Raw genomic sequence first — 27,741 nt, 5'->3', positions numbered from 1 at the left:
GTTATGCACCAGAGGGTGAAAAAAATAAATTGTTTTGTTATTGGAACCGCTTTCTGGTTATTTTAGCGCTGGGTTCCGTCAGACGCAGGTCCGCTCCTCAACCCGCGTCGACACATAACAGGGTTTAATGTGTCAGTTCAGAGAGTTATGAAGAAATACAAACAGGACGGCACTCTGTGGTAAATCTGGGTGGAGTAGACAGTTCTCAAAAACTGGAGAAGAGAAAGCCACCAAGACACCCAGACAACACAGAAGAAGTTACAGGTTTCTGGAAGACTTGAAAATTCAGCTACAATTTGACACAAGGTACATCTGAGATGTAAGACAAGATTTGACGTTTTGCTGAGAGAAAACCCTCCTCTGTATCACTCATCAATCAATCAATCAATCAATCAATCATCTATATTTTAAATTAATTTATATCAAGGTGTTGAGATTTGCTTTCAGTTTGAGTCTAAGCAAGATCATTTTAGAAATGTTTATTTTTTGTATTTGAAATGGTATAAATACATTAAAATTTGTGAAATACCAAGAGTATGAATACTTTTAAAACCCACTGTCATTGGTTACTTTGGAAAGGTGGGGATGGACCGCTTATCCTTCTGCATGGTTGCTGTCCAGGCCCCAGTGTATGTACATGGTGTGGTGGATGTGGTGTTCTGACTATTTCTGAAACAGGAATCTCTGAATTACTCAGAATTTGCAGATGTGGATTTGAAAATCGCAACTCTCACTTTGGTTTGTAATTCTGACTTTTCTGAGCGTATCAGGCAGGAATGATCCGGATGGATGGAGAGGAGTTCTTCATCGAGCCACTGAACGGAGGAGAGGAAATCGAAGAGGACAGGGAAGGAAGACAGCACGTTGTCTACCGCTCGTCTGCAATCATCAAACCAGCCGTCAATCAAACTGCAGCTGTCAATCAAAGTGTGGAGGACTTTGTGAGAGGTGAGAATCCACAACACCAAAACACTGCCTCAGGAGGTCAGGAGGTCAGTGCAAGGGGCGGAGCTCAGGACACTAAAATGTTTTCTTGTTGTTTGAACCTGAAAACTTGCTCATCACTTTATTTGATCCACTTTGATCAAACTCCTGTCATGCCCCGCCCACAGCCACCTGACCAATCAGGCGCCAGCATCCTTTTGATGAATTGTGCCACTGGTTTGTAAACAGAGGACAGAGTCCGTCCTGGTGCCGCTCAGTCTGTGAATCCGGGTCACATTCCAGCAGCCTGGCGTCTGTTTTTCTCTTCAGCGCAGTTCTTTGTGGTGGAAAAGAAATCAGAGAAAAAACATGAAACGCTTCCAGCAGATTTTCCAGAGATGACTGCAGCTTCCCTCGTGCACACGCACACGTGCACACTGCTGCTACGTGGCACCGCAGTCGCAGAGTTGACCGATAGTTCAGACCCGCCTCCACAGATCTGTTTTCCTTCAGACATCCTGTTCAACTGCGCTGATGAGGTCATTTCCTTTCTGCTTTCTCTTCTTGGATCTGATTTTAATCGACACCAAAAAGACATGAAGAAACATTTCCAGATGCGCGTCACCTCCGCGAGTGCCCAAAGCTGCTCCAGGGCCTTAGTTATAAAACATACCTACACCCACCGACCACAGGTGCACCCAAAGACCACAGGTACACCCAAAGACCACAGGTGCACCCAAAGACCACAGGTACACCCAAAGACCACAGGTACACCCAAAGACCACAGGTGCACCCAAAGACCACAGGTACACCCAAAGACCACAGGTGCACCCAAAGACCACAGGTGCACCCAAAGACCACAGGTACACCCACCGACCACAGGTGCACCCACCGACCACAGGTGCACCCAAAGACCACAGGTGCACCCAAAGACCACAGGTACACCCAAAGACCACAGGTGCACCCAAAGACCACAGGTGCACCCAAAGACCACAGGTACACCCAAAGACCACAGGTGCACCCAAAGACCACAGGTGCACCCACCGACCACAGGTACACCCAAAGACCACAGGTGCACCCAAAGACCACAGGTACACCCAAAGACCACAGGTACACCCACCGACCACAGGTGCACCCAAAGACCACAGGTACACCCAAAGACCACAGGTACACCCAAAGACCACAGGTACACCCAAAGACCACAGGTACACCCACCGACCACAGGTGCACCCAAAGACCACAGGTACACCCAAAGACCACAGGTACACCCAAAGACCACAGGTGCACCCACCAACCACAGGTGCACCCACCAACCACAGGTGCACCCAAAGACCACAGGTGCACCCAAAGACCACAGGTGCACCCACCGACCACAGGTACACCCAAAGACCACATATACACCCACCGACCACATATACACCAAAAAACTATATGTATGTCCAAAAACCATATACATGCCCAACACAGAAAAAGAAATCCGCTATGCTGTAAGCCGTCTGGAGGTATGAAAAGGTGTTAGGATAAAAACCTGTACAAATTTCTGACATGATTTTTTGCTGGACTGAGGAACTACATAAAGTCCTCTTACGAAGTCAGATCACGCCATCACGGACTACATCATCACAATTCTGGACGCCTATTTAAAGTTTGTGTTGGACTGTCTATTAGCAGTGGAACACCAAAATGTAATACCCTTTTCTGTTGTTTATAAATTAATAAAATATCAAATGACAAGGATCTATTTTCTCTGTTATATTAAACAAATAAGGAATGTTCTTACATTCTTTCAGTGGAACGAATATTTAATTCAGTGAAAGCTGGAATGTTTCATCTTTCACCTCGTGAAATATTCGTACCATTGAACTCATAAACATTCATTATTTGTATAATGTGTTGATTTATTTTTGTGCTATGATTTGGATTCGTGATCCAGCCACCAACCAACAGCTGGAGTTGTGTTCAGACTGGAGGACCTCCTGTAGGACTGTGTGGGCTTTAGCAGAGTCCACAGCACATCCTCCTCCTCTTCTTCAGTTTGGATGATTCTGGGTCAGACGATCTGAAAAAAATCACACCTCCATCAAACCCAAACAGAACCTGATTAACTGTCAATCATCTGTCAGCACTAAACCACACCTCCTCACTAAACTGTCCCTGACTGTGTTCCTCATCCTCCTCTTCTGTCCCCAGGTTCTCTTTCAGGCCCTCTGAGTATGAACCAGGATGTGTTGGGGTCAGGACCTGGATCAGGTCGACGCCGGCGCCGCTTTGCTGGGGAGGCTGAACAGTTTAACATCGAGGTGACTGAACAATGAAATGACATCAAGTCGAGATAAATGAAATGTTGCTGCAGAGTTGGTCAACGTGTTTCCTGCTGGTTGTCTCCTCCTCCAGGTGTTGTTGGCAGTGGATTACTCCGTTCTTCTTTTCCATGGCAGAGAGCATATTCAGAAATACCTCCTGACTCTGATGAACATAGTAGGTCCAGAGATCAGGTCCACACACACAGACGAAGCCTTAATTTGAAGCTCTGTCCCTAATTTAGGGTTCCATGAGAACATGTGACAAGTCCAACCAGCAAAACCACCTCAACTACGTGTTGTCTGCCCCCAACCGTCATCTGTTACTTTTCCACCACCGCGCTTGGTCCAGCTCACACTCACAGCACGCTGACATGAATGACAGGAAGGACAATGTCATTTGGTCATACCAGACCATGACTTCAACTTTTTTTGGCGGACTAAGCCAAGTCCATCCTGTTGGGAATACGCCTGTTCATAGGCCTTTTCTGAGAAGGTGTTCTTCAAAACCTGGGACCATGTGAAGAAAACCATCATTAGAAGGTCCAAGTCTTTAGGGTCCTGGTGCTTTCTGTCTGGTTGTCAGACTTGAACTCTAACAAGTGTCCTAAGGTGAGGACTGGATGTCTTTGGTCCCAGGTCTCTGTGGAGGATCTTTGGGTCCTGCTAGAATGACTTTGTGTCCAATGAACAGTTGCTTAGTGATTCAAACAACTTTATTGATCCCTAAAAGCGCAATTCATATCACACCCAATTACCTCTGACAAAAATACAGCAATTAATCCACAATTATTGCTGTCAGGCGGGATGGTCAGGAATAGTAGGACACAAATGCACGGCTCCAGCAGACAGCTCTGATTTTTAGTAAACTTTACTGAAGTGCATAGCAGTGGTCTGTATACGAGTAGGCAGTCCAACAAAAACAGCAGTACAGAAATCATCAGGCAATATGGTGGGGTCTAGGCAACAGGCAGGAGGTCAGGTACACACTATGAGGCAAGGCAGGAACAAGAACACAGGTACAGAACTGGAATGAAGGCACAAGGCACGACAAACTGGTGAGGAACAAAACCACCCAGTGAGCTTACAAAACCCCAGGTGGTAAATCAGTAAATCAGGAACAGGTGCACATGGAAAGCACCAGAAGCAGGGCGTGGCCAGAGAGAGAGAAACACCCATCACCAAGAACCAAGACAGAGACAAGAGAAACAGAGACAGACAGACCCAAGCAAAAAATCCCAACAAGAGAATAAACAAACCAAAGTCCCGATAATACAAAACAAACAAAACTCAAACTCTGACAATTGTGAGTTGAACGTAATAATGGCACACATCAGAATTAAAACCTCTTGCAGCCTACCCTATACCGCCGGCGGGATATATGCATTTTTATTTAGTTCACGAGTTATAAGTTTGGTCTAACTTGTTCCCAATACCTGCTCACCATACGTCATTCTTTTCATCTCTTTCTCAAGAAAATGATCATATCAGTCAAAATATGACACAAACATCCACAACAGAAACACGAGGAGGGGTGGGGGGGCATGCCTCCTTGTGTGCAGGTGGTTCATATCAGTCCCTGTCCGTGTGTGCGTAGAGTCTGTGGGGGAGGGCAGATAAGAAAGGGAGCTATGTGCATCACCAGGGCCGTTGAAATCTTCTGGAGGAAAAACAAGCGGGGCATTTTGACCTTCGGTAGCTGATAAGGCTGCTGTGTTTGGGTTAGGCAGAGAAGCACAGAGCCAAATGCAGCAAATCTTAACTGCCCAGATCCAATTGTGTAACTGAATATTCACTGGTCTCCAACAACAATGCCTTTGTAGGGAAGACAGCTGCTCCGAGATGCATTCCAACTTGCTTTTCAAGAGTCAGTGCAGTCTGAGACTGTACAGCCTTGCCAACCTTGATAATCATGATGGACAGACATGGGGTTATGGTTTTGGTGGCAGTCATCTTGCCAATTTTCCAGTAGATTCCGGCAGCACATAATCCTGACAGCAGAGGCCCAACTACCATAAACTCAAATAAGAATAAATCCTCAATGTCTTCCACAGAGATTGGTGCCAAGCACGCCATGTGCCACTCCTTCTAGTCGTGGAGAATGTAACACGCAGGTTAGGTTCCTTCTGGGCATGCAGGATCCTCCAGCCCTGATTTCCTTGTTGAAAAGATGGTGTCCATAGCATTGAGAGACCACCTGATCAATTCCATGTTTATTCTGAATGCAATTTGAAGAATTCACAGTCTGGTGAAGTCGGGACTTTGAAGGTTGGAGACGGCGATAGAGACAACAGGTGAGACTCCGATGAGGAGGATCACTGACACTGTGAGGGAACATCAGGCACCACATTTAGTCCATGTGGGAGTTTCTCTGGACATGATCCAGCAGGCAGGTGTCTGCCTGGAGAAGGACATGCCCACGTTTCACCTGGCTGAAGCAAATAGATGGACCAGTTTTCTGCCCAGATATTTGTCAACCAGGAACCAAGGTGGTTCCGTAGTTTGGTCATGCCCTCTTGATTGTCTCCTGAGTCCATATTGTTCAGAGGTACATCGTTAGGGAGTCAGTTCAGTTTATTTATACAGCAACAGATCACAGCATGAGTTGCTCCAAGGCACTTCAGGGATGGACCTCGATCCCCCAGGAGACCAGACTCAACTTTGGCCACACGAATGGATTAAAACAACACTCAAGAAACTTGTCAGAATTTCAGCAACAGAGGTATTGTAGCTAAGCAGAGACCAGGACTGTAAGTCAGTGATTCCATCAATGCTGGCTCAGGACGTTGCCAGGTACCGACCCAAATCCACATCCAACAACAGCGGCTCTAATGTAGCCTGCACACATCAGCCTGAGACTGTCTGAGACCAGGTGAGTGTGACCACAAGTGCACCGAAGCCACGCTGGCAGAGGAAGCCACTTAAGATGAACCGAGGTCCAGGCTGTGAGGAAAGTCCTCCTCAGAGTGAAAACATAATCTTAGCAGGATTTAACAAGAGGAAGATGGAGAGAGTTAGCCGGAATGCGATGCCGAGTCCTTAACACAGGTCCCTGTTCTGGGACTGAACAGGGTCAGAACAGAACTCACCCAGGAGGCACAGTTCAGAATGTAAATGATCTGTCAGGAATTACTTTCTGTAAGATCAGTGGCTCAAAGGATTGGCAACAACTTTCTGTCAGAACAGGCTTTTTTTATTCTGAACCCAAATAGGGGACTTGGATGCCAGTGTGCAAGGAGACTGGAGTTGACAGTGAGGTGATGATGGGAATCAGGACCTGGAGACCCAGAAACCACAACAATTATATTCAATTTATCTTATTTGTAAAGCACGAAATCACAACAGCACTGCCTCAAGGTGCTTCACAGGACGAAGGTCTAACCTCACCAACCTGCTTCAGCAAGAACACAGGAGACAGAGGGAAGAAAAAACTCCATCTGATGATGTTGAGGAAGAAACCTCAAGCAGACCAGACTCAGAAGGGTGACCCACTGCGTAGACCAAACTAACAGTTACAAGGTTTTTACAAGCGATGGGTGGCTGCTTTAAGGAGACGGGGCCAACCATTGGTCTGCCTGGGTATGCAACTAGAATCCGGGGTGGTTCCATACCGCACCTGATCCTGTAGTGTGGAATCACCAGTGCATGATCCCATGGTCTGAAAATTCTGCTTTGATTTGATTTAAAGTGTAAAATGATTGAAGACACCCAGAATGTGTCCAGAATTCCCAAATCTGAGACAAATGGACAGATTCCTGCCTGACTCTGCTGTCCTTTTCCTATTCCAGGTTCATGACATCTATCAGGATCATTCTTTAGGCTCCAGCATCAACATAGTTCTGGTTCGAATCATCTTGTTGTCTCCAACTCAGGTACTAAATTCAAATTCAGATTGATTGATCTCAAATGAGAAATATGGCCTTCAAGGTTTTGGCTCTTAATGTCAAAACCAGACAACGGACTGTGGTCTTCAATAATCAGATGGTTCAGCCTGGTTCTGTAATGCATGGCATGATTGTGGGTTGTTTCTTTTTTTCACGTTATATCCATGCATGTCCAGGAAAACAATATCCAGGACACATATGACAAAGAACTGTGTCTCACGATCAGTCCCAGGAGCTGATCTCTGTGGGCAATGCTCAGAAGAGTCTGGAGAATGTTTGTGGCTGGTCGTACCTTCAGCACAGGGAGCGGCTGAGTCACGCTGAGCAGCACGACCATGCAATCTACCTGACCAGGCAGGAGTTTGGACCCTCTGGCATGCAGGGTACGAGAACTGATCCTTCTCTTCTGACTAACCCTGCACCACACATAAGTCTTGTGTCACTTGCAAAAGCCTGATTGTGTCGTGCATTTGGGTGCCTCCCTCCTGAAACACCTGCACTACGCCTGATAACACCCTGCGTCTATTTGTTTGGTCCTCTTTGGACTCTGTTTTTGACCAATCCTGGTCTTCATTTTAATGTTGACCTTCAGTTTGTGTTCTTCAGTCTTGGTTGTGTCACTATCACCAAATCCACAGAGGTGTAACTTGTCAAGTACCAACCCTGTCTCACGGCAAGTCGTGATTCAGGAGCATGAAATATACATTAATCTATTGGTTCATGATATTGTAACAAAAACTGCCTCATTTTCATCACGGCAGCACAAATTCATTCTCATTCATTCTGTGATGGGGGTGGTTAAGGTTAGTGTTGGGGGTTGGAGTAGGGTTAGTAATATTGACTTTAAAAAAGCCCCGTCACTCATTTCATGCCTGGAGCATGAATAAAAAGCGTGAGACTGGGCTGCAAGTACAGTTCAGGTGTTATACTACAGCCAGTACTCTGAATAATACTACAAACACTATAGTACACCAGGCAACAGGTTATTTGTGCTGTGGGTTGTGACCTCATGTGACCATTGACACCTGACGGTTGGACTCTCTGTGCAGGTTATGCCCCGGTGACAGGAATGTGTCAGCTGCACCGCAGCTGCACTCTGGTCCAGGAAGATGGCTTCGCGTCTGCCTTCGTAGTTGCCCATGAAACAGGACACGTGTGAGAGACAGAAACATGCACAATTAAAGGCACAGGTTGAGTTTTACTAACTGGTACTGGGATCAGAACTGTCCCCTCTGATGTGTCCATGTGTCTCAGGTTGGGCATGGAGCACGACGGTGAGGCCAACGACTGCGGCGATGAAGTATCTTTGGGCAGCATCATGTCTCCACGGGTTCAGGCTGCCTTCCATCAGTACCACTGGTCCCAGTGTAGCCGGCAGGAACTGTACCAGTACTTGCAGTGAGTACTTTAAGTGCACTTAATGCCTTTAGCTTAGCTGTTAGCCTAGTATATGTCTGTCGCTGCAGGGGCCACTGCTTCCATGGTTGCCATGTAGACAGAGGTGAGACCTTATGAAGTCTGTCCTTGTGTTCCTCTCTTCAGTACGTATGACTGTCTCCGTGATGACCCGTTCCACTATGACTGGCCGGCTCAGCCCCAGCTTCCCGGATTTCTTTACTCCACGGACCAGCAGTGCAGCCTTGAGTTTGGACCTGGATACAGTACCTGTACCGTGGTAAGTCTGCTTGTCCAAAGTCCAGGTTTGACTCCTCTTTCCAGCAAGACCTACAGATATATATGAAATGATCAAATGTTGCCGCGGTCTTTCCATTTCCTGCTGCTACACTGCCACCTGGTGCTTTCTGGAAAAACCTCTTTTGTAAGTAGTTTTATGTCCAGCAGTATAGGATGTATTTGTAATGTATGTTGCTGGGGTACACTTGTCTGGCCTAAGTCTTCTGTTAGAAAGACTGCAGCGAATCCAGGAGAATTTCTTGTATTTTTAATAAATCCACACAAGGCACAAAATACAGTTCACTCAGTGGTGGTGTTTACATTGGCTGGAGTTCATGTCGTGTTGTGCCATGTCATGTTGTGGTTTTCTATAAAAAAAAATCAAATATATACTCAACAAAAATATAAACGCAACACTTTTGGTTTTGCTCCCATTTTGTATGAGATGAACTCAAAGATCTAAAACTTTTTCCACATACACAATATCACCATTTCCCTCAAACATTGTTCACAAACCAGTCTAAATCTGTGATAGTGAGCACTTCTCCTTTGCTGAGATAATCCATCCCACCTCACAGGTGTGCCATACCAAGATGCTGATTAGACACCATGATTAGTGCACAGGTGTGCCTTAGACTGCCCACAATAAAAGGCCACTCTGAAAGGTGCAGTTTTATCACACAGCACAATGCCACAGATGTCGCAAGATTTGAGGGAGCGTGCAATTGGCATGCTGACAGCAGGAATGTCAACCAGAGCTGTTGCTCGTGTATTGAATGTTCATTTCTCTACCATAAGCCGTCTCCAAAGGCGTTTCAGAGAATTTGGCAGTACATCCAACCAGCCTCACAACCGCAGACCACGTGTAACCACACCAGCCCAGGACCTCCACATCCAGCATGTTCACCTCCAAGATCGTCTGAGACCAGCCACTCGGACAGCTGCTGAAACAATTGGTTTGCATAACCAAAGAATTTCTGCACAAACTGTCAGAAACCGTCTCAGGGAAGCTCATCTGCATGCTCGTCGTCCTCATCGGGGTCTCGACCTGACTCCAGTTTGTCGTCGTAACCGACTTGAGTGGGCAAATGCTCACATTCGCTGGCATTTGGCACGTTGGAGAGGTGTTCTCTTCACGGATGATGCGAAGGAGATGTGTTGCACTGCATGAGGCAAATGGTGGTCACACCAGATACTGACTGGTATCCCCCCCAATAAAACAAAACTGCACCTTTCAGAGTGGCCTTTTATTGTGGGCAGTCTAAGGCACACCTGTGCACTAATCATGGTGTCTAATCAGCTTCTTGATATGGCACACCTGTGAGGTGGGATGGATTATTTCAGCAAAGGAGAAGTGCTCACTATCACAGATTTCGACTGGTTTGGGAACAATATTTGAGGGAAATGGTGATATTGTGTATGTGGAAAAAGTTTTCGATCTTTGAGTTCATCTCATACAAAATGGGAGCAAAACCAAAAGCGTTGCGCTTATATTTTTGTTGAGTATATATACATAATCAGTAAAGAATATAAACTGAATATATTGATTGCAAACAGTAAACATCATTGATTAATAACACTAAATTATGTATACAATCAAACCAATGAAATTGCAAGATAAATACCAATATGACTGAAAGTACTGAAAATATTATTTTAAATGTAATTATAGGCAGCGACCACCAGAGGGCGCCCAAGACCGCCTAATGACATCATTGCGCCACTGAGCTTCTGCTCTATGCATAATGGCGGCCATATCAGCATGAATAAGCAATAAATGATGGAAAATACTTAAATCAGTTCCTATAAAGTCGACAGAACTTCTATCCCATACAGTGAACTACTAAACACGGAGGCATGGTACAAAATAATACTTACATAGGCATTTACACACAACATTGGCAAGGATTGTAAAGGAGCCACAGCATGCAGTCTGCTCTCACTTCTTCCATCTTGCACTAACAACGTGTATGGACTGCGCATGTCAGAGTGAGGCACAGAGCAAGCAGTCACATGATTAAACCACCCCCTAAAGTGTCAGAGGCCAATGAGCAGGGAAATTTGCACAGCCGCCCCCAAATTTGTTTGGCAAATTTGTAAGAGTACACAAATGTCCCTGCTGTGCAACAATAACGATTAATCATCTGGTATTTCGGGCAGTGGGATGAGTTTGGCTACTGGCCTGGTGTAGGTAGTCCCTTTAATGTTCACTTCAGCAGAGCGGATCCTGCCGTCATCGCTGGGAATCACTTCCGTTACACGTCCAATAGGCCATCATGCCCTAGGCAGCTGTGGGTCAATAATCATGACCACTTGGACATGATAGTAGAGGTGATTCAGCACTCCCTCTGCTGAATCACCTCTAAATTATTTACACATTATTCACTTTGTGTGTTTTTAGGAATCCGCTAGCTTAGCGCAGCTACTAGCTCTTAGCCGGTTTAGCATGGCGGCTTCTCCTGTCTCTCCCGCACTTTTCTGCTCTGGGTGTGAAATGTTTAGTTATTCCTCGGCCTCCTTTAGCAGTAATGGTACTTGTAATAAGTGTAGCTTATTCTTAGCTTTGGAGGCCAGGCTGGGCAAATTGGAGACTCGGCTCCGCACCGTGGAAAATTCTACAGCTAGCCAGGCCCCTGTAGTCGGTGCGGACCAAGGTAGCTTAGCCGTCATTAGTTTCCCCCTGGCAGATCCCGAGCAGCCGGGAAAGCAGGCCGACTGGGTGACTATGAGGAGGAAGCGTAGTCCTAAACAGAAGCCCCATGTACACCGCCAACCCATTCACATTTCTAACCGTTTTTCCACACTCGACGACACACCCGCCGAGGATCAAACTCTGGTTATTGGCGACTCTGTTTTGAGAAATGTGAAGTTAGCGACACCAGCAACCATAGTCAATTGTCTTCCGGGGGCCAAAGCAGGCGACATTGAAAGAAATTTGAAACTGCTGGCTAAGGCTAAGTGTAAATTTGGTAAGATTGTAATTCACGTCGGCAGTAATGACACCCGGTTACGCCAATCGGAGGTCACTAAAATTAACATTGAATCGGTGTGTAACTTTGCAAAAACAATGTCGGACTTTGTAGTTTTCTCTGGGCCCCTCCCCAATCGGACCGGGAGTGACATGTTTAGCCGCATGTTCTCCTTGAATTGCTGGCTGTCTGAGTGGTGTCCAAAAAATGAGGTGGGCTTCATAGATAATTGGCAAAGCTTCTGGGGAAAACCTGGTCTTGTTAGGAGAGACGGCATCCATCCCACTTTGGATGGAGCAGCTCTCATTTCTAGAAATCTGGCCAATTTTCTTAAATCCTCCAAACCGTGACTATCCAGGGTTGGGACCAGGAAGCAGAGTTGTAGTCTTACACACCTCTCTGCAGCTTCTCTCCCCCTGCCATCCCCTCATTACCCCATCCCCGTAGAGACGGTGCCTGCTCCCAGACCACCAATAACCAGCAAAAATCTATTTAAGCATAAAAATTCAAAAAGAAAAAATAATATAGCACCTTCAACTGCACCACAGACTAAAACAGTTAAATGTGGTCTATTAAACATTAGGTATCTCTCTTCTAAGTCCCTGTTAGTAAATGATATAATAATTGATCAACATATTGATTTATTCTGCCTTACAGAAACCTGGTTACAGCAGGATGAATATGTTAGTTTAAATGAGTCAACTCCCCCGAGTCACACTAACTGCCAGAATGCTCGTAGCACGGGCCGAGGCGGAGGATTAGCAGCAATCTTCCACTCCAGCTTATTAATTAATCAAAAACCCAGACAGAGCTTTAACTCATTTGAAAGCTTGACTGTTAGTCTTGTCCATCCAAATTGGAAGTCCCAAAAACCATGCTGAGAATGACAGCCTCAACACTGCATTTAATCTATTATTAGACTCAATTGGCTTTGCTCAAAATGTAAATGAGTCCACCCACCACTTTAATCATATCTTAGATCTTGTTCTGACTTATGGTATGGAAATTGAAGACTTAACAGTATTCCCTGAAAACTCCCTTCTGTCTGATCATTTCTTAATAACATTTACATTTACTCTGATGGACTATCCAGCAGTGGGGAATAAGTTTCATTACACTAGAAGTCTTTCAGAAAGCGCTGTAACTAGGTTTAAGGATATGATTCCTTCTTTATGTTCTCTAATGCCATATACCAACACAGTGCAGAGTAGCTACCTAAACTCTGTAAGTGAGATAGAGTATCTCGTCAATAGTTTTACATCCTCATTGAAGACAACTTTGGATGCTGTAGCTCCTCTGAAAAAGAGAGCTTTAAATCAGAAGTGCCTGACTCCGTGGTATAACTCACATACTCGCAGCTTAAAGCAGATAACCCGTAAGTTGGAGAGGAAATGGCGTCTCACTAATTTAGAAGATCTTCACTTAGCCTGGAAAAAGAGTCTGTTGCTCTATAAAAAAGCTCTCCGTAAAGCCAGGACATCTTACTACTCATCACTAATTGAAGAAAATAAGAACAACCCCAGGTTTCTTTTCAGCACTGTAGCCAGGCTGACAAAGAGTCAGAGCTTTATTGAGCCGAGTATTCCTTTAACTTTAACTAGTAATGACTTCATGACTTTCTTTGCTAATAAAATTTTAACTATTAGAGAAAAAATTACTCATAACCATCCCAAAGACGTATCGTTATCTTTGGCTGCTTTCAGTGATGCCGGTATTTGGTTAGACTCTTTCTCTCAGATTGTTCTGTCTGAGTTATGTTCATTAGTTACTTCATCCAAACCATCAACATGTCTATTAGACCCCATTCCTACCAGGCTGCTCAAGGAAGCCCTACAATTATTTAATGCTTCTATCTTAAATATGATCAATCTATCTTTATTAGTTGGCTATGTACCACAGGCTTTTAAGGTGGAAGTAATTAAACCATTACTTAAAAAGCCATCACTTGACCCAGCTATCTTAGCTAATTATAGGCCAATCTCCAACCTTCCTTTTCTCTCAAAAATTCTTGAAAGGGTAGTTGTAAAACAGCTAACTGATCATCTGCAGAGGAATGGTATATTTGAAGAGTTTCAGTCAGGTTTTAGAATTCATCATAGTACAGAAACAGCATTAGTGAAGGTTACAAATGATCTTCTTATGGCCTCGGACAGTGGACTCATCTCTGTGCTTGTTCTGTTAGACCTCAGTGCTGCTTTTGATACTGTTGACCATAAAATTTTATTACAGAGATTAGAGCATGCCATAGGTATTAAAGACACTGCGCTGCGGTGGTTTGAATCATATTTATCTAATAGATTACAATTTGTTCATGTAAATGGGGAATCTTCTTCACAGACTAAGGTTAATTATGGAGTTCCACAAGGTTCTGTGCTAGGACCAATTTTATTCACTTTATACATGCTTCCCTTAGGCAGCATTATTAGACAGCATTGCTTAAATTTTCATTGTTACGCAGATGATACCCAGCTTTATCTATCCATGAAGCCAGAGGACACACACCAATTAGCTAAACTGCAGGATTGTCTTACAGACATAAAGACATGGATGACCTCTAATTTTCTGCTTTTAAACTCAGATAAAACTGAAGTTATTGTACTTGGCCCCACAAATCTTAGAAACATGGTGTCTAACCAGATCCTTACTCTGGATGGCATTACCCTGACCTCTAGTAATACTGTGAGAAATCTTGGAGTCATTTTTGATCAGGATATGTCATTCAAAGCGCATATTAAACAAATATGTAGGACTGCTTTTTTGCATTTACGCAATATCTCTAAAATTAGAAAGGTCTTGTCTCAGAGTGATGCTGAAAAACTAATTCATGCATTTATTTCCTCTAGGCTGGACTATTGTAATTCATTATTATCAGGTTGTCCTAAAAGTTCCCTGAAAAGCCTTCAGTTAATTCAAAATGCTGCAGCTAGAGTACTAACGGGGACTAGAAGGAGAGAGCATATCTCACCCATATTGGCCTCTCTTCATTGGCCTCCTGTAAATTCTAGAATAGAATTTAAAATTCTTCTTCTTACTTATAAGGTTTTGAATAATCAGGTCCCATCTTATCTTAGGGACCTCATAGTACCATATCACCCCAATAGAGCGCTTCGCTCTCAGTCTGCAGGCTTACTTGTAGTTCCTAGGGTTTGTAAGAGTAGAATGGGAGGCAGAGCCTTCAGCTTTCAGGCTCCTCTCCTGTGGAACCAGCTCCCAATTCAGATCAGGGAGACAGACACCCTCTCTACTTTTAAGATTAGGCTTAAAACTTTCCTTTTTGCTAAAGCTTATAGTTAGGGCTGGATCAGGTGACCCTGAACCATCCCTTAGTTATGCTGCTATAGACTTAGACTGCTGGGGGGTTCCCATGATGCACTGAGTGTTTCTTTCTCTTTTTGCTCTGTATGCACCACTCTGCATTTAATCATTAGTGATTGATCTCTGCTCCCCTCCACAGCATGTCTTTTTCCTGATTCTCTCCCTCAGCCCCAACCAGTCCCAGCAGAAGACTGCCCCTCCCTGAGCCTGGTTCTGCTGGAGGTTTCTTCCTGTTAAAAGGGAGTTTTTCCTTCCCACTGTCGCCAAGTGCTTGCTCACAGGGGGTCGTTTTGACCGTTGGGGTTTTTACGTAATTATTGTATGGCCTTGCCTTACAATATAAAGCGCCTTGGGGCAACTGTTTGTTGTGATTTGGCGCTATATAAATAAAATTGATTGATTGATTGATTGATAGTGAGATCACGTGTATCAGTGTACCATTTCCTCCTGTGGTGAAGGTTCAGAAGATGTTTTTTTGTGAACTGGACCCAGAAGTGATCAGCCAGTATCTGGCTGTGTTTCCATCTGCGACATCCAATGAGGTCACTCATACCATAAACAGCTTGTGGTAGGGATGCATCCCGCTGCCCCATCAGCAGGAGATTGGGAGTGATGGGGTCAGGATCAGCAACATCTGAAGATGCATAGCCAAGAGGTTTTGAGTTAAGAATGCCTTCAACCTCTATCAGTAAAGTCAGCAGTACTTCTTCTTCAGAGAGAGAGGTCTTTCAGGAGGACTTGGAGGGCTGTCTTAATGGAATTGATTTCCCGCTCCCATATGCCCCCAAAGTGAGGTGCAAGGGGTGGGTTAAATTTGAAGGTGATGCTCTGTTCGGCTAGTTGCTCCTTTAATGCTGGCTCCATTGCCTCAAAGGCTCTGCGCAGCTCTCCCTCTCAACCCTGAAAATTAATGGCTTGGTCACAATTCCGTATGGCTTTCCTCTTCTGGCCACAAAGCAAGGGCAAGCAAGGAGTCTGTGTCCATACTACTCAGAAGGTCAAGATGTACACACCTTGTAGTGAGGCATTTGAAAATGATACCCCATCTCTTCTCTTGTCTATGGCCTATTTTGACAGCATAGGGGCCAAAACAGTCAATGCCGGTGGACCAGTAGGGAGGCTTATGGAGATGGAGACGTGAAGTAGGGATGTCTGCCATTTGGGGAACAATACGTTTGCTGCGCCACTTCTGACATTCTTTACAACTGTGTTGGTGTTTCTTCACTGCTTGCCGGCCACAAAGAATCCAGTATGTCCTTCTTATTTCAGCGAATACACGGTCAGGACCAGGATGGAGCAGACGGTTGTCATAGTCCTGTATCAGCAGCTTAGTGACAGGGTGGTCAGGTGCCAGGACTACTGGGCGAATTGAATCCTGCAGCTCTACTGCCTTTCTCAGCCAGCCACCAACATGAACAAGACCTACCACCTGGTCATATTCAGGGGAGAATCAAATCAAATCAATTTTATTTATATAGCGCCAAATAACAACAAACAGTTGCCCAAGGCGCTTTATATTGTAAGGCAAAAGCCATACAATAATTACAGAAAAACCCCAACGGTCAAAACGACCCCCTGTGAGCAAGCACTTGGCGACAGTGGGAAGGAAAAACTCCCTTTTAACAGGAAGAAACCTCCAGCAGAACCAGGCTCAGGGAGGGGCAGTCTTCTGCTGGGACTAGTTGGGGCTGAGGGAGAGAATCAGGAAAAAGACATGCTGTGGAAGAGAGCAGAGATCAATCACTAATGATTAAATGCAGAGTGATGCATACAGAGCAAAAAGAGAAAGAAACAGTCAGTGCATCATGGGAACCCCCCAGCAGTCTAAGTCTATAGCAGCATAACTAAGGGATGGTTCAGGGTCACCTGATCCAGCCCTAACTATAGCAAAAATGCTTTAGCAAAAATGAAAGTTTTAAGCCTAATCTTAAAAGTAGAGAGGGTATCTGTCTCCCTGATCCGAATTGGGAACTGGTTCCACAGGAGAGGAGCCTGAAAGCTGAAGGCTCTGCCTCCCATTCTACTCTTAAAAATCCTAGGAACTACAAGTAAGCCTGCAGTCTGAGAGCGAAGCCCTCTATTGGGGTGATATGGTACTATGAGGTCCCTAAGATAAGATGGGACCTGATTATTCAAAACCTTATAAATAAGAAGAAGAATTTTAAATTCTGTTCTAGAATTAACAGGAAGCCAATGAAGAGAGGCCAATATGGGTGAGATATGCTCTCTCCTTCTAGTCCCCGTTAGTACTCTAGCTGCACCATTTTGAATTAACTGAAGGCTTTTCAGGGAACTTTTAGGAAAACCTGATAATAATGAATTACAATAGTCCAGCCTAGAGGAAATAAATGCATGAATTAGTTTTTCAGCATCACTCTGAGACAAGACCTTTCTAATTTTAGAGATATTGCGCAAATGCAAAAAAGCAGTCCTACATATTTGCTTAATATGCGCATTGAAGGACATATCCTGATGAAAAATGACTCCAAGATTTCTCACAGTACTACTAGAGTTCAGGGTAATGCCATCCAGAGTAAGGATCTGGTTAGACACCATGTTTCTAAGATTTGTGGGGCCAAGTACAATAACTTCAGTTTTATCTGAATTTAAAAGCAGGAAATTAGAGGTCATCCATGTCTTTATGTCTGAAAGACATTCCTGCAGTTTAACTAATTGGTGTGTGTCCTCTGGCTTCATGGATAGATAAACCTGGGTATCATCTGCGTAACAATGAAAATTTAAGCAATGCTTTCTAATAATACTGCCTAAGGGAAGCATGTATAAAGTGAATAAAATTGGTCCTAGCACAAAACCTTGTGGAACTCCATAATTAACCTTAGTCTGTGAAGAAGACTCCCCATTTACATGAACAAATTGTAATCTATTAGATAAATATGATTCAAACCACCACAGCACAGTGCCTTTAATACCTATGGCATGCGGTAATCTCTGTAATAAAATTTTATGGTCAACAGTATCAAAAGCAGCACTGAGGTCTAACAGGACAAGCACAGAGATGAGTCCACTGTCTGAGGCCATAAGAAGATCATTTGTAACCTTCCCTAATGCTGTTTCTGTACTATGATGAATTCTAAAACCTGACTGAAACTCTTCAAATAGACCATTCCTCTGCAGATGATCAGTTAGCTGTTTTATAACTACCCTTTCAAGAATTTTTGAGAGAAAAGGAAGGTTGGAGATTGGCCTATAATTAGCTAAGATAGCTCGGTCAAGTGATGGCTTTTTCAGTAATGGTTTAATTAATGCCACCTTAAAAGCCTGTGGTACATAGCCAACTAATAAAGATAGATTGATCATATTTAAGATCGAAGCATTAATTAATGGTAGGGCTACCTTGAGCAGTCTGGTAGGAATGGGGTCTAATAGACATGTTGATGGTTTGGAGGAAGTAACTAATGAAAATAACTCAGACACAACAATTGGAGAGAAAGAGTCTAACCAAATACCAGCATTACTGAAAGCAGCCAAAGATAACGATATGTCTTTGGGATGGTTATGAGTAATTTTTTCTCTAATAGTTAAACTTTTATTAGCAAAGAAAGTCATGAAGTCATTACTACTTAAAGTTAAAGGAATACTCCACTCAATAGAGCTCTGACTCTTTGTCAGCCTGGCTACAGTGCTGAAAAGAAACCTGGGGTTGTTCTTATTTTCTTCAATTAGTGATGAGTAGTAAGATGTCCTAGCTTTACGGAGGGCTTTTTTATAGTGCAACAGACTCTTTTTCCAGGCTAAGTGAAGATCTTCTAAATTAGTGAGACGCCATTTCCTCTCCAACTTAGGGGTTATCTGCTTTAAGCTGGGAGTTTGTGAGTTATACCACAGAGTCAGGCACTTCTGATTTAAGGCTCTCTTTTTCAGAGGAGCTACAGCATCCAAAGTTGTGCTCACTGAGGATGCAAAACTATTGATGAGATAATCTATCTCACGCACAGAGTTTAGGTAGCTACTCTGCACTGTGCTGGTATATGGCATTGGAGAACATAACAAAGAAGGAATCATATCCTTAAACCTAGTTACAGCGCTTTTCAAAAGACTTGTACTGTAATGAAACTTATTCCCCACTGCTGGGTAGTCCATTAAAGTAAATGTAAATGTTATTAAGAAATGATCAGACAACAGGGGGGTTTCAGGGAATACTGTTAAGTCTTCAATTTCCATACCATAAGTCAGAACAAGATCTAAAGTATGGTTGAAGTGCTGGGTGGACTCATTTACATTTTGAGCGAAGCCAATTGAGTCTAATAATAGATTAAATGCAGTGTTGAGGCTGTCATTCTCAGCATCTATGTGGATGTTAAAATCGACCACTATAATTATCTGAGCTAAGCAGTAAGTCAGACAAAAGGTCTGAAAATTCACAGAGAAACTCACAGTAATGACCAGGTGGACACCAGATAACAACAAATAAAACTGGTTTTTGGGACTTCCAATTTGGATGGACAAGACTAAGAGTCAAGCTTTCAAATGAATTAAAGCTCTGTCTGGGTTTTTGATTAATTAATAAGCTGGAGTGGAAGATTGCTGCTAATCCTCCCCCTCGGCCCGTGCTACGAGCATTCTGACAGTTAGTGTGACTCGGGGGTGTTGACTCATTTAATCTAACATATTCATCCTGCTGTAACCAGGTTTCTGTAAGGCAGAATAAATCAATATGTTGATCAATTATTATATAATTTACTAACAGGGACTTAGAAGAGAGAGACCTAATGTTTAATAAACCACATTTAATTGTTTTAGTCTGTGGTGCAGTTGAAGGTACTATATTATTTTTTCTTTTTGAATTTTTATGCTTAAATAGATTGTTACTGGTTGTTCGTAGTCTGGGTGCAGGCACCGTCTCTACGGGGATGGGGTATTGGGGGGATGGCAGGGGGAGAGAAGCTGCAGAGAGGTGTGTAAGACTACAACTCTGCTTCCTGGTCCCAACCCTAGATAGTCACGATTTGGAGGGTTTAATAAAATTTGCCAGATTTCTAGAAATGAGAGCTGCTCCATCCAAAATGGGATGGATGCCATCTCTCCTAACAAGACCAGGTTTTCCCCAGAAGCTTTGCCAATTATCTATGAAGCCCACCTCATTTTTTGGACACCACTCAGACAGCCAGCAATTCAAGAAGAACATGCGGCTAAACATGTCACTCCCGGTTGGGGAGGGGCCCAGAGAAAACTACAGAGTCCGACATTGTTTTTGCAAAGTTACACACCGATTCAATGTTAATTTTAGTGACCTCCGATTGGCGTAACTGGGTGTCATTACTGCCGACGTGAATTACAATCTTACCAAATTTACGCTTAGCCTTAGCCAGCAGTTTCAAATTTCCTTCAATGTCGCCTGCTCTGGCCCCCGGAAGACAATTGACTATGGTTGCTGCTGTCGCTAACTTCACATTTCTCAAAACAGAGTCGCCAATAACCAGAGTTTGTTCCTCGGCGGGTGTGTCGCCGAGTGGGAAAAACGGTTAGAGATGTGAACGGGTTGGTGGTGTACAGGGGGCTTCTGTTTAGGACTACGCTTCCTCCTCACAGTCACCCAGCCGGCCTGCTTTCCCGGCTGCTCGGGATCTGCTGGGGGACAGCTAACGGCGGCTAAGCTACCTTGGTCCGCACCAACTACAGGGGCCTGGCTAGCTGTAGGATTTTCCAAGGTGCGGAGCTGGCTTCCAAAGCTACGAATAAGCTACACTTATTACAAGTACCATTACTGCTAAAGGAGGCGGAGGAATAACTAAACATTTCACACCCAGAGCAGAAAAGTGCGGGAGAGACAGGAGAAGCCGCCATGCTAAACCGGCTAAGAGCTAGTAGCTGCGCTAAGCTAGCGGATTCCTAAAAACAGACAAAGTGAATAATGTGTAAATAATTTAGAGGTGATTCAGCAGAGGGAGTGCTTTAGTTAAGGCACGTGAAGATTACACTGTGAAACAAATCGTTATCTAGTTATCTAGATCAATCTAACTACGCAGATTAAACAGCTAACAGATACAGCAAAGCACCGCTGTGCTCCGGAACAGGAAGTAATACAACCCCTAGCAAAAATTATGGAATCACCGGCCTCGGAGGATGTTCATTCAGTTGTTTAATTTTGTAGAAAAAAAGCAGATCACACACATGACACAAAACTAAAGTCATTTCAAATGGCAACTTTCTGGCTTTAAGAAACACTATAAGAAATCAAGAAAAAAAGATTGTGGCAGTCAGTAACGGTTACTTTTTTAGACCAAGCAGAGGAAAAAAATATGGAATCACTCAATTCTGAGGAAAAAATTATGGAATCACCCTGTAAATTTTCATTCCCAAAACTAACACCTGCATCATATCAGATCTGCTCATTAGTCTGCATCTAAAAAGGAGTGATCACACCTTGGAGAGCTGTTGCACCAAGTGGACTGACATGAATCATGGCTCCAACACGAGAGATGTCAGTTGAAACAAAGGAGAGGATTATCAAACTCTTAAAAGAGAGTAAATCATCATGCAATGTTGCAAAAGATGTTGGTTGTTCACAGTCAGCTGTGTCTAAACTCAGGACCAAATACAAACAACATGGGAAGGTTGTTAAAGGCAAACATACTGGTAGACCAAGGAAGACATCAAAGCGTCAAGACAGAAAACTTAAAGCAATATGTCTCAAAAATCCAAAAAATGCACAACAAAACAAATGAGGAACGAATGGGAGGAAACTGGAGTCAACGTCTATGACTGAACTGTAAAAAACCGCCTAAAGGAAATGGGATTTACATACAGAAAAGCTAAACGAAAGCCATCATTAACACCTAAACAGAATAAACAAGGTTACAATGGGATAAGGAAAAGCAATCGTGGACTGTGGATGACTGGATGAAAGTCATATTCGGTGATGAATCTCAAATCTGCATTGGGCAAGGTGATGATGCTGGAACTTTTGTTTGGTGCCGTTCCAATGAGATTTATAAAGATGACTGCCTGAAGAGAACATGTAAATTTCCACAGTCATTGATGATATGGGGCTGCATGTCAGGTAAAGGCACTGGGGAGATGGCTGTCATTACATCATCAATAAATGCACAAGTTTATGTTGATATTTTGGACAATTGAAAGGATGTTTGGGGATGATGAAATCATTTTTCAAGATGATAATGCATCTTGCCATAGAGCAAAAACTGTGAAAACGTTCCTTGCAAAAAGACACATAGGATCAATGTCATGGCATAGGGTCAATGTCAACGAGCAGATCTGATTTGATGCAGGTTTTAGTTTGGGGGATGGAAATTTACAGGGTGATTCCATAATTTATTCCTCAGAATTGAGTGATTCCATATTTTTTTCCTCTGCTTGGTCTAAAAAAGTAACCGTTACTGACTGCCACAATCTTTTTTCTTGATTTCTTATAGTGTTTCTTAAAGCCAGAAAGTTGCCATTTGAAATGACTTTAGTTTTGTGTCATGTCTGTGATCTGCTTTTTTTCTACAAAATTAAACAACTGAATGAACATCCTCCGAGGCCGGTGATTCCATAATTTTTGCCAGGGGTTGTACAATACCGCAGTGAGAGCCAACCACCAGTAGAAGCAAGCATGTCTGCCACACAGGGAGGAGCTCATCTGTTATGGGCTCATCCCAGTCTCTGCCTTTCTTCCATAGGGCTTGAACTATCACTTTAGCACGGGTTGTGTAGGGAATAAGGTAACCAAGTGGGTCATATTGACTATCAAGTACATGGTACACGTACCTCAAGGTGGGTGTAGCTGGTGGAATGTCCCTGTGCTTGTAGCCTAGAGTGTCTGTACTACAATGCCATAGTAGACCCAGGGTAGACTCCAGTGGGTCATCTTTGTGGGCAGATAACCACAACTCACAGCTTGCTGACTTGGCTTCAATGGGCAGGTGGGAAATGACATCAGGGACATTACTGGACCACTGTCTTATGTCAAAACCTCCACTTGCTAGCAGGGCTCTCATGTTGTCAATGAGCTGTTTAGCCTCATCTTTTGAGGGTAGAGACTGGAGGCAGTTGTCTACATAGAATGCTTGTAGTACAGAGTTGACTACCTCATTATTTTCTTCTGTACAGTCCTGTGCATGTCACTGTAGTGCATACGTGGCACAAGACAGACTACAGGTCGTGCCGAATGGCAACACGCGCCAATCATAGACATCAGGGCTACAGTCTCTCTCACCATTACGCCACAGACAATGCAGAAGTGGTTGGTCTTCCGGGAGTAGATGCACTTGATGGAACATACTGCGTATGTCCCCACTGATAGCGACAGCATATTCCCTGAACCTTAACAGCACAGCGAGAAGTGATGATCCCAGGGTAGGACCAGGGAGGAGGTTATTGTCCAGACATGCTTGCTGGTAAATGAAAGAGCAGTTAAAGACAACTCTGGGCTTACCGTTATGATAGACAAGATGGTGTAGCAGAAACCATGACTCCTGGGAGTTTTCCACTTCCTCCGTGCTGACTTTGACTGCATAGCCAGACTTCACTAGTTTGTGAATCTCCTTGGAGTACACAACTAACTGTTCAGGACTGTGGGAGAGATGTCACTCTGTGGCTCTAAGGAGGGACATTACTACAGTAGGTGGAGCGTGTAGCGCAGGTGTGTGCTTCTTGCGTAGAAGTGGGATGACGTAACGAGACACACCATCCACTGTGACTCTGATGCTCTTTTGCTCCAGTTGTTCTAGTGCTGCTTTATCCTCTCCTGACTGAGCGAGTTGCTTCCTTAGTGGATCTGAAGGGTAGTGTATCAAGCTGCCAAAGTCTTTTGACATGTTGATGAAGTTCCTCCGAGGGGGAGAGGACTGCTAAATGAAGGCAACTGCTGTCAATGACACAGTGCTGCAGAAAGCTGGCTGGTCCCTGCATGGCCCATCCCAGGACTGTGCATACAGCTATAGGACCACCAATGGGGCCAGTACGCACATGGTGTTTTGGCGTTATCAGGTGAGGGTGGTCTGAACCAATGAGAAGCAGTGGCTTGACTTTGTTAAAGGACTGCAATGGAATGTCTTTCAGATGGTTGTAGCTTCTTTGCAGATGTTCAGCTGAGCATGACTGTTCTGCCACGTTCGGTTCAGGTGCTGTGAAGGCTTGCTTGATGTCATATTTAACCCCTTTCTCTGTCGGAGTTGATATTTCGAATGACACTGTGGCCCCCTGTAACTGAACTATTTCCTGACGGATGGTTCTTAGGGACAGGACCTCTGGTTGTTGTGTAAGACCTCGGTGGCGTACAGCAGCGGGGAGGATGATAGTACGCTCAGACCCATCTTCTAATACTGCGTATGTATTCAGTATCTTCTTCCCATTATGTAACTGGACTGGTACAACTTTTAGCATTACTTTGCCTGAATGGCTAGCTTGATCCATGAAGACCATGTTACTAGAGGTGCTCACAGTCAGTACGGTTTCTGTTAAAGCGACATCATGCAGTACAGGGAGGTGTTGTTCACCACAGGTAGAGCAAGTTTTCTTTAAAGTGCAGTTTGTATGCAAGTGTCCTCTGCCGCATCTCCAGCATTTCTTCTTCTCCTTTATCCAAGTACCCCTCTCTTGGCTTGTGAGCTTGGCAAACTCAGTGCATGCATTGAGATAGTGCTCCTGATTGTTACAATAGGGACAGTAACGTTTAAACCTATCCCATTTCATGTTTGGCTGAGAAGTACTAGAGGTAGGAGATGTAGTAGGGGGCTCTGCTCTCTGGTTACTTCCAAGCAGAACTGTAGCAGACTTGGCTCTCTGCTGTTTCACTGCCCTTCGCTCCTTAGTGTTAACATTGGTGAATTCTGATGTATTCATGCCAATCTGACGTGACACCTGTAGGGTTTGAACTTTCTTCTCCAGCCAATCAGGTAGATCTGACAGGGTGTAGGTGCAGTGGCTACCACTCTGGATAATCCCTTTATTAAAACAATGCTCAGCAAATGAGGCTCTGAAGTTGGGAGACAACTTGGTAAGCAAATGTGAGCCACAATGCAGCTATGATGATGCGGGGCCTTCCATAGTGCTAAGCATGCCCACCAGAGTTCCAACTGATGCAGCAAAATCCTCAATGCCTTGATAATCACCTGATCTTAATGGTGGGGCATTAAGGAGAGCTTTGAGTTCCCCCTAGATCAACTGTCGTGGTTGACCATACCTCTGCTGAAGGGCATTCATGGAACTGGTGTATGGATTGACACTCTTGATGTAGCGCTTAGCAATCTGAACAGCAGCAGGGAATGTCAGGTGATCAAGTAGGACCTGATATTTGTAATCCTCAGTTAAGTGTTTATGAGGGCCAAGTACACTGTCCAAGCCTTTCTTCAGCATAAGAAAGTCACTCTCTTTGCCTGAACTGAAAACGGATAGCTTTGGCTTAGGGATACAAAATGATGAAGCAATAGCCATTTCTATCATGCTAGGCATATTACAGTTGACTGAATATGGCTGTGGTGGATATGAATAGAATGCATAGGGATATGCACTTGGCTGCGCTGGCTGGGAACACCTGGGCACAGTGCAACTCAGTTCTGTTGGAGCGGCTACAGGTGGTATGACTGTAACTGGAGGCACAGGATCACTGAGAGGAGGCTGTGTGGGTTGCACTGGAGGCGGAGGCTGAACTTGTGCCAAAACTGGTGATGTAGGAGTCTGGAGCGGAGAAATCGGCCCCTGGTGTTGTATGATATGCTTAACCTCCGTATCTGGATTTGGACACTGTGAAGGGTAGATTCACTCTAATTGAGGGAGGCTACTGAATCAGATCTGGCAGATCTGCAGCAGGGCTTTGTGGCACCACATATGGATACTGGACTTATTGTGGATTGTGGAAGACGTGTTAATGGGTAGCTGAGCTCGAAGTCCTCCAGATGTCCGGGAATGCGACGCACCCTGCTGGGACGGGGACTCCGTGGCTCCTCATTGTAGAAATCTCTAGATGTAGCCATAGCACAACATCCGGCTCCAAGGACTACTTGTAGGATGTATTTGTAATGTATGTTGCTGGGGTACACTTGTCTGGCCTAAGTCTTCTGTTAGAAAGACTACAGCGAATCCAGGAGAATTTCTTGTATCTTTAATAAATCCACACAAGGCACAAAATACAGTTTACTCAGTGGTGGTGTTTACATTGGCTGAAGTGTCATGTCGTGTCGTGTCATGTCATGTTGGGGTTTTCCATAAAAAAATCAAATATATATACATAATCAGTAAAGAATATAAACTGAATATATTGATTGCAAACAGTAAACATCATTGATTAATAACACTAAATTATGTATACATTCAAACCAATGAAATTGCAAGATAAATACCAATATGACTGAAACTCTTAAGTACTGAAAATATTATTTTAAATGTAATTATAAGCAGCGACCACCAGAGGGCGCCCAAGACCGCCTAATGACGTCATTGTGCCACTGAGCTTCTGCTCTGTGCATAATGGCGGTCATATCAGCATGAATAAGCAATAAATGATGGAAAATACTTAAATCAGTTCCTACAAAGTCTACAGAACTTCTATCCCATACAGTGAGCTACTAAACACGGAGGCATGGTACAAAATAATACATAGGCATTTACACACAACAATGGCAAGGATTGCACAGCATGCAGTCTGCTCTCACTTCTTCCATCTTGCACTAACAACGTGTATGGACTGTACATGTCAGAGTGAGGCACAGAGCAAGCAGTCACATGATTAAACCACCCCTTAAAGTGTCCGAGGCCAATTAGCAGGGAAATTTGCACAAGCAGGATGATCAAAACTGGCTGAGGAAAAGCTTTGCACTAAAATCTACAGAAGAAGTCGGTGCTTCACAATAAAAGCATGACACTCACAGCACAGGAAGGAGTTTTATTATCGTATCTCATCCACGACTTGGTTGTCAGTGTTTCTTTCAGCGAGCCCCTTGTTTGCTGCTTCTCTTGCTCATGCTTCAAACGAAATCTGCTTCGGCGTTACATGACATTCCACTGATAGTCTGCGAATGCTAAAATACTTAACGGTAATACAGCACTCAGAATTAACACTAAAGGCGAAGTGTGTGTTACAAAACCAAGAAATCAGTAGATGGGGTCTCTGGAACTCACCTAATATGGTACCCACCATCTTTCTCAGTGGTCCCGCCAAGCCGGCGTTTTTTCAAGTGACCACCATCTGTCTCTTTCCAGTACATGACCTCTGAACCCTGTAAGCAGCTGCTGTGCAGTAGTTACAACTACCCCTTCTTCTGTCGGACCAAGAAGGGACTGCCTCTGGATGGGACACCATGTGGACTGGGGAAGGTGAGGATGGCTTCTGACCATTTGTCACGGTGGCCAAATCTGGTACTGTAACAGCAGATCTCCATGGTGTGTGTGTGTGTGTAACATGTCATCACATGATGTGACACTGGGACAAGAACCAGTTCCTGAAAAGTTCCAATGAAAATGGTGGCATCTCACTGGAGACAGAAGCAGAAAATTATCAACTTCCTGTAGCCATTTGCAGTACTGGTTTAGGTATTTTTACAGTAATCTATTACTGGTTTAAGTTATCAGGGTCAGGATCTCAGCACCAGCAGCCCTTGGACCAGAGTCAGGATCTCTGGACCAGGGTTAGGATCTTAGATATTATCTAACATTAGGATCAGCAGCCCTTGGACCAGGGTCAGGATCTCAGGAGCAGGGTCAGGATCTCGGGAC

The 27,741-nt window shown here is 44.1% G+C and overlaps 1 protein-coding gene across 1 annotated transcript in view; it reads left to right on the top strand.

The window, feature by feature from the left end:
- Positions 1–27,741, top strand: part of LOC117516729 (A disintegrin and metalloproteinase with thrombospondin motifs 2-like) — a 117,794-nt gene that overhangs the window by 21,185 nt on the left and 68,868 nt on the right. The window contains exons 3-11 of the mRNA XM_034177561.1: positions 771–948; positions 3,115–3,224; positions 3,319–3,402; positions 7,013–7,096; positions 7,335–7,491; positions 8,158–8,263; positions 8,363–8,506; positions 8,651–8,783; positions 27,229–27,342. Of these exons, the coding sequence (XP_034033452.1) occupies positions 771–948; positions 3,115–3,224; positions 3,319–3,402; positions 7,013–7,096; positions 7,335–7,491; positions 8,158–8,263; positions 8,363–8,506; positions 8,651–8,783; positions 27,229–27,342 (1,110 nt within the window). The remainder of the gene's footprint in view (positions 1–770; positions 949–3,114; positions 3,225–3,318; positions 3,403–7,012; positions 7,097–7,334; positions 7,492–8,157; positions 8,264–8,362; positions 8,507–8,650; positions 8,784–27,228; positions 27,343–27,741) is intronic.

The sequence above is a fragment of the Thalassophryne amazonica genome, chromosome 9, assembly GCF_902500255.1.
Source record: "Thalassophryne amazonica chromosome 9, fThaAma1.1, whole genome shotgun sequence".
Taxonomy (NCBI): domain Eukaryota; kingdom Metazoa; phylum Chordata; class Actinopteri; order Batrachoidiformes; family Batrachoididae; genus Thalassophryne; species Thalassophryne amazonica.
The sequence above is the reverse complement of the archived record's forward strand: the minus strand, read 5'-3'. Positions and strand labels throughout refer to the sequence as shown.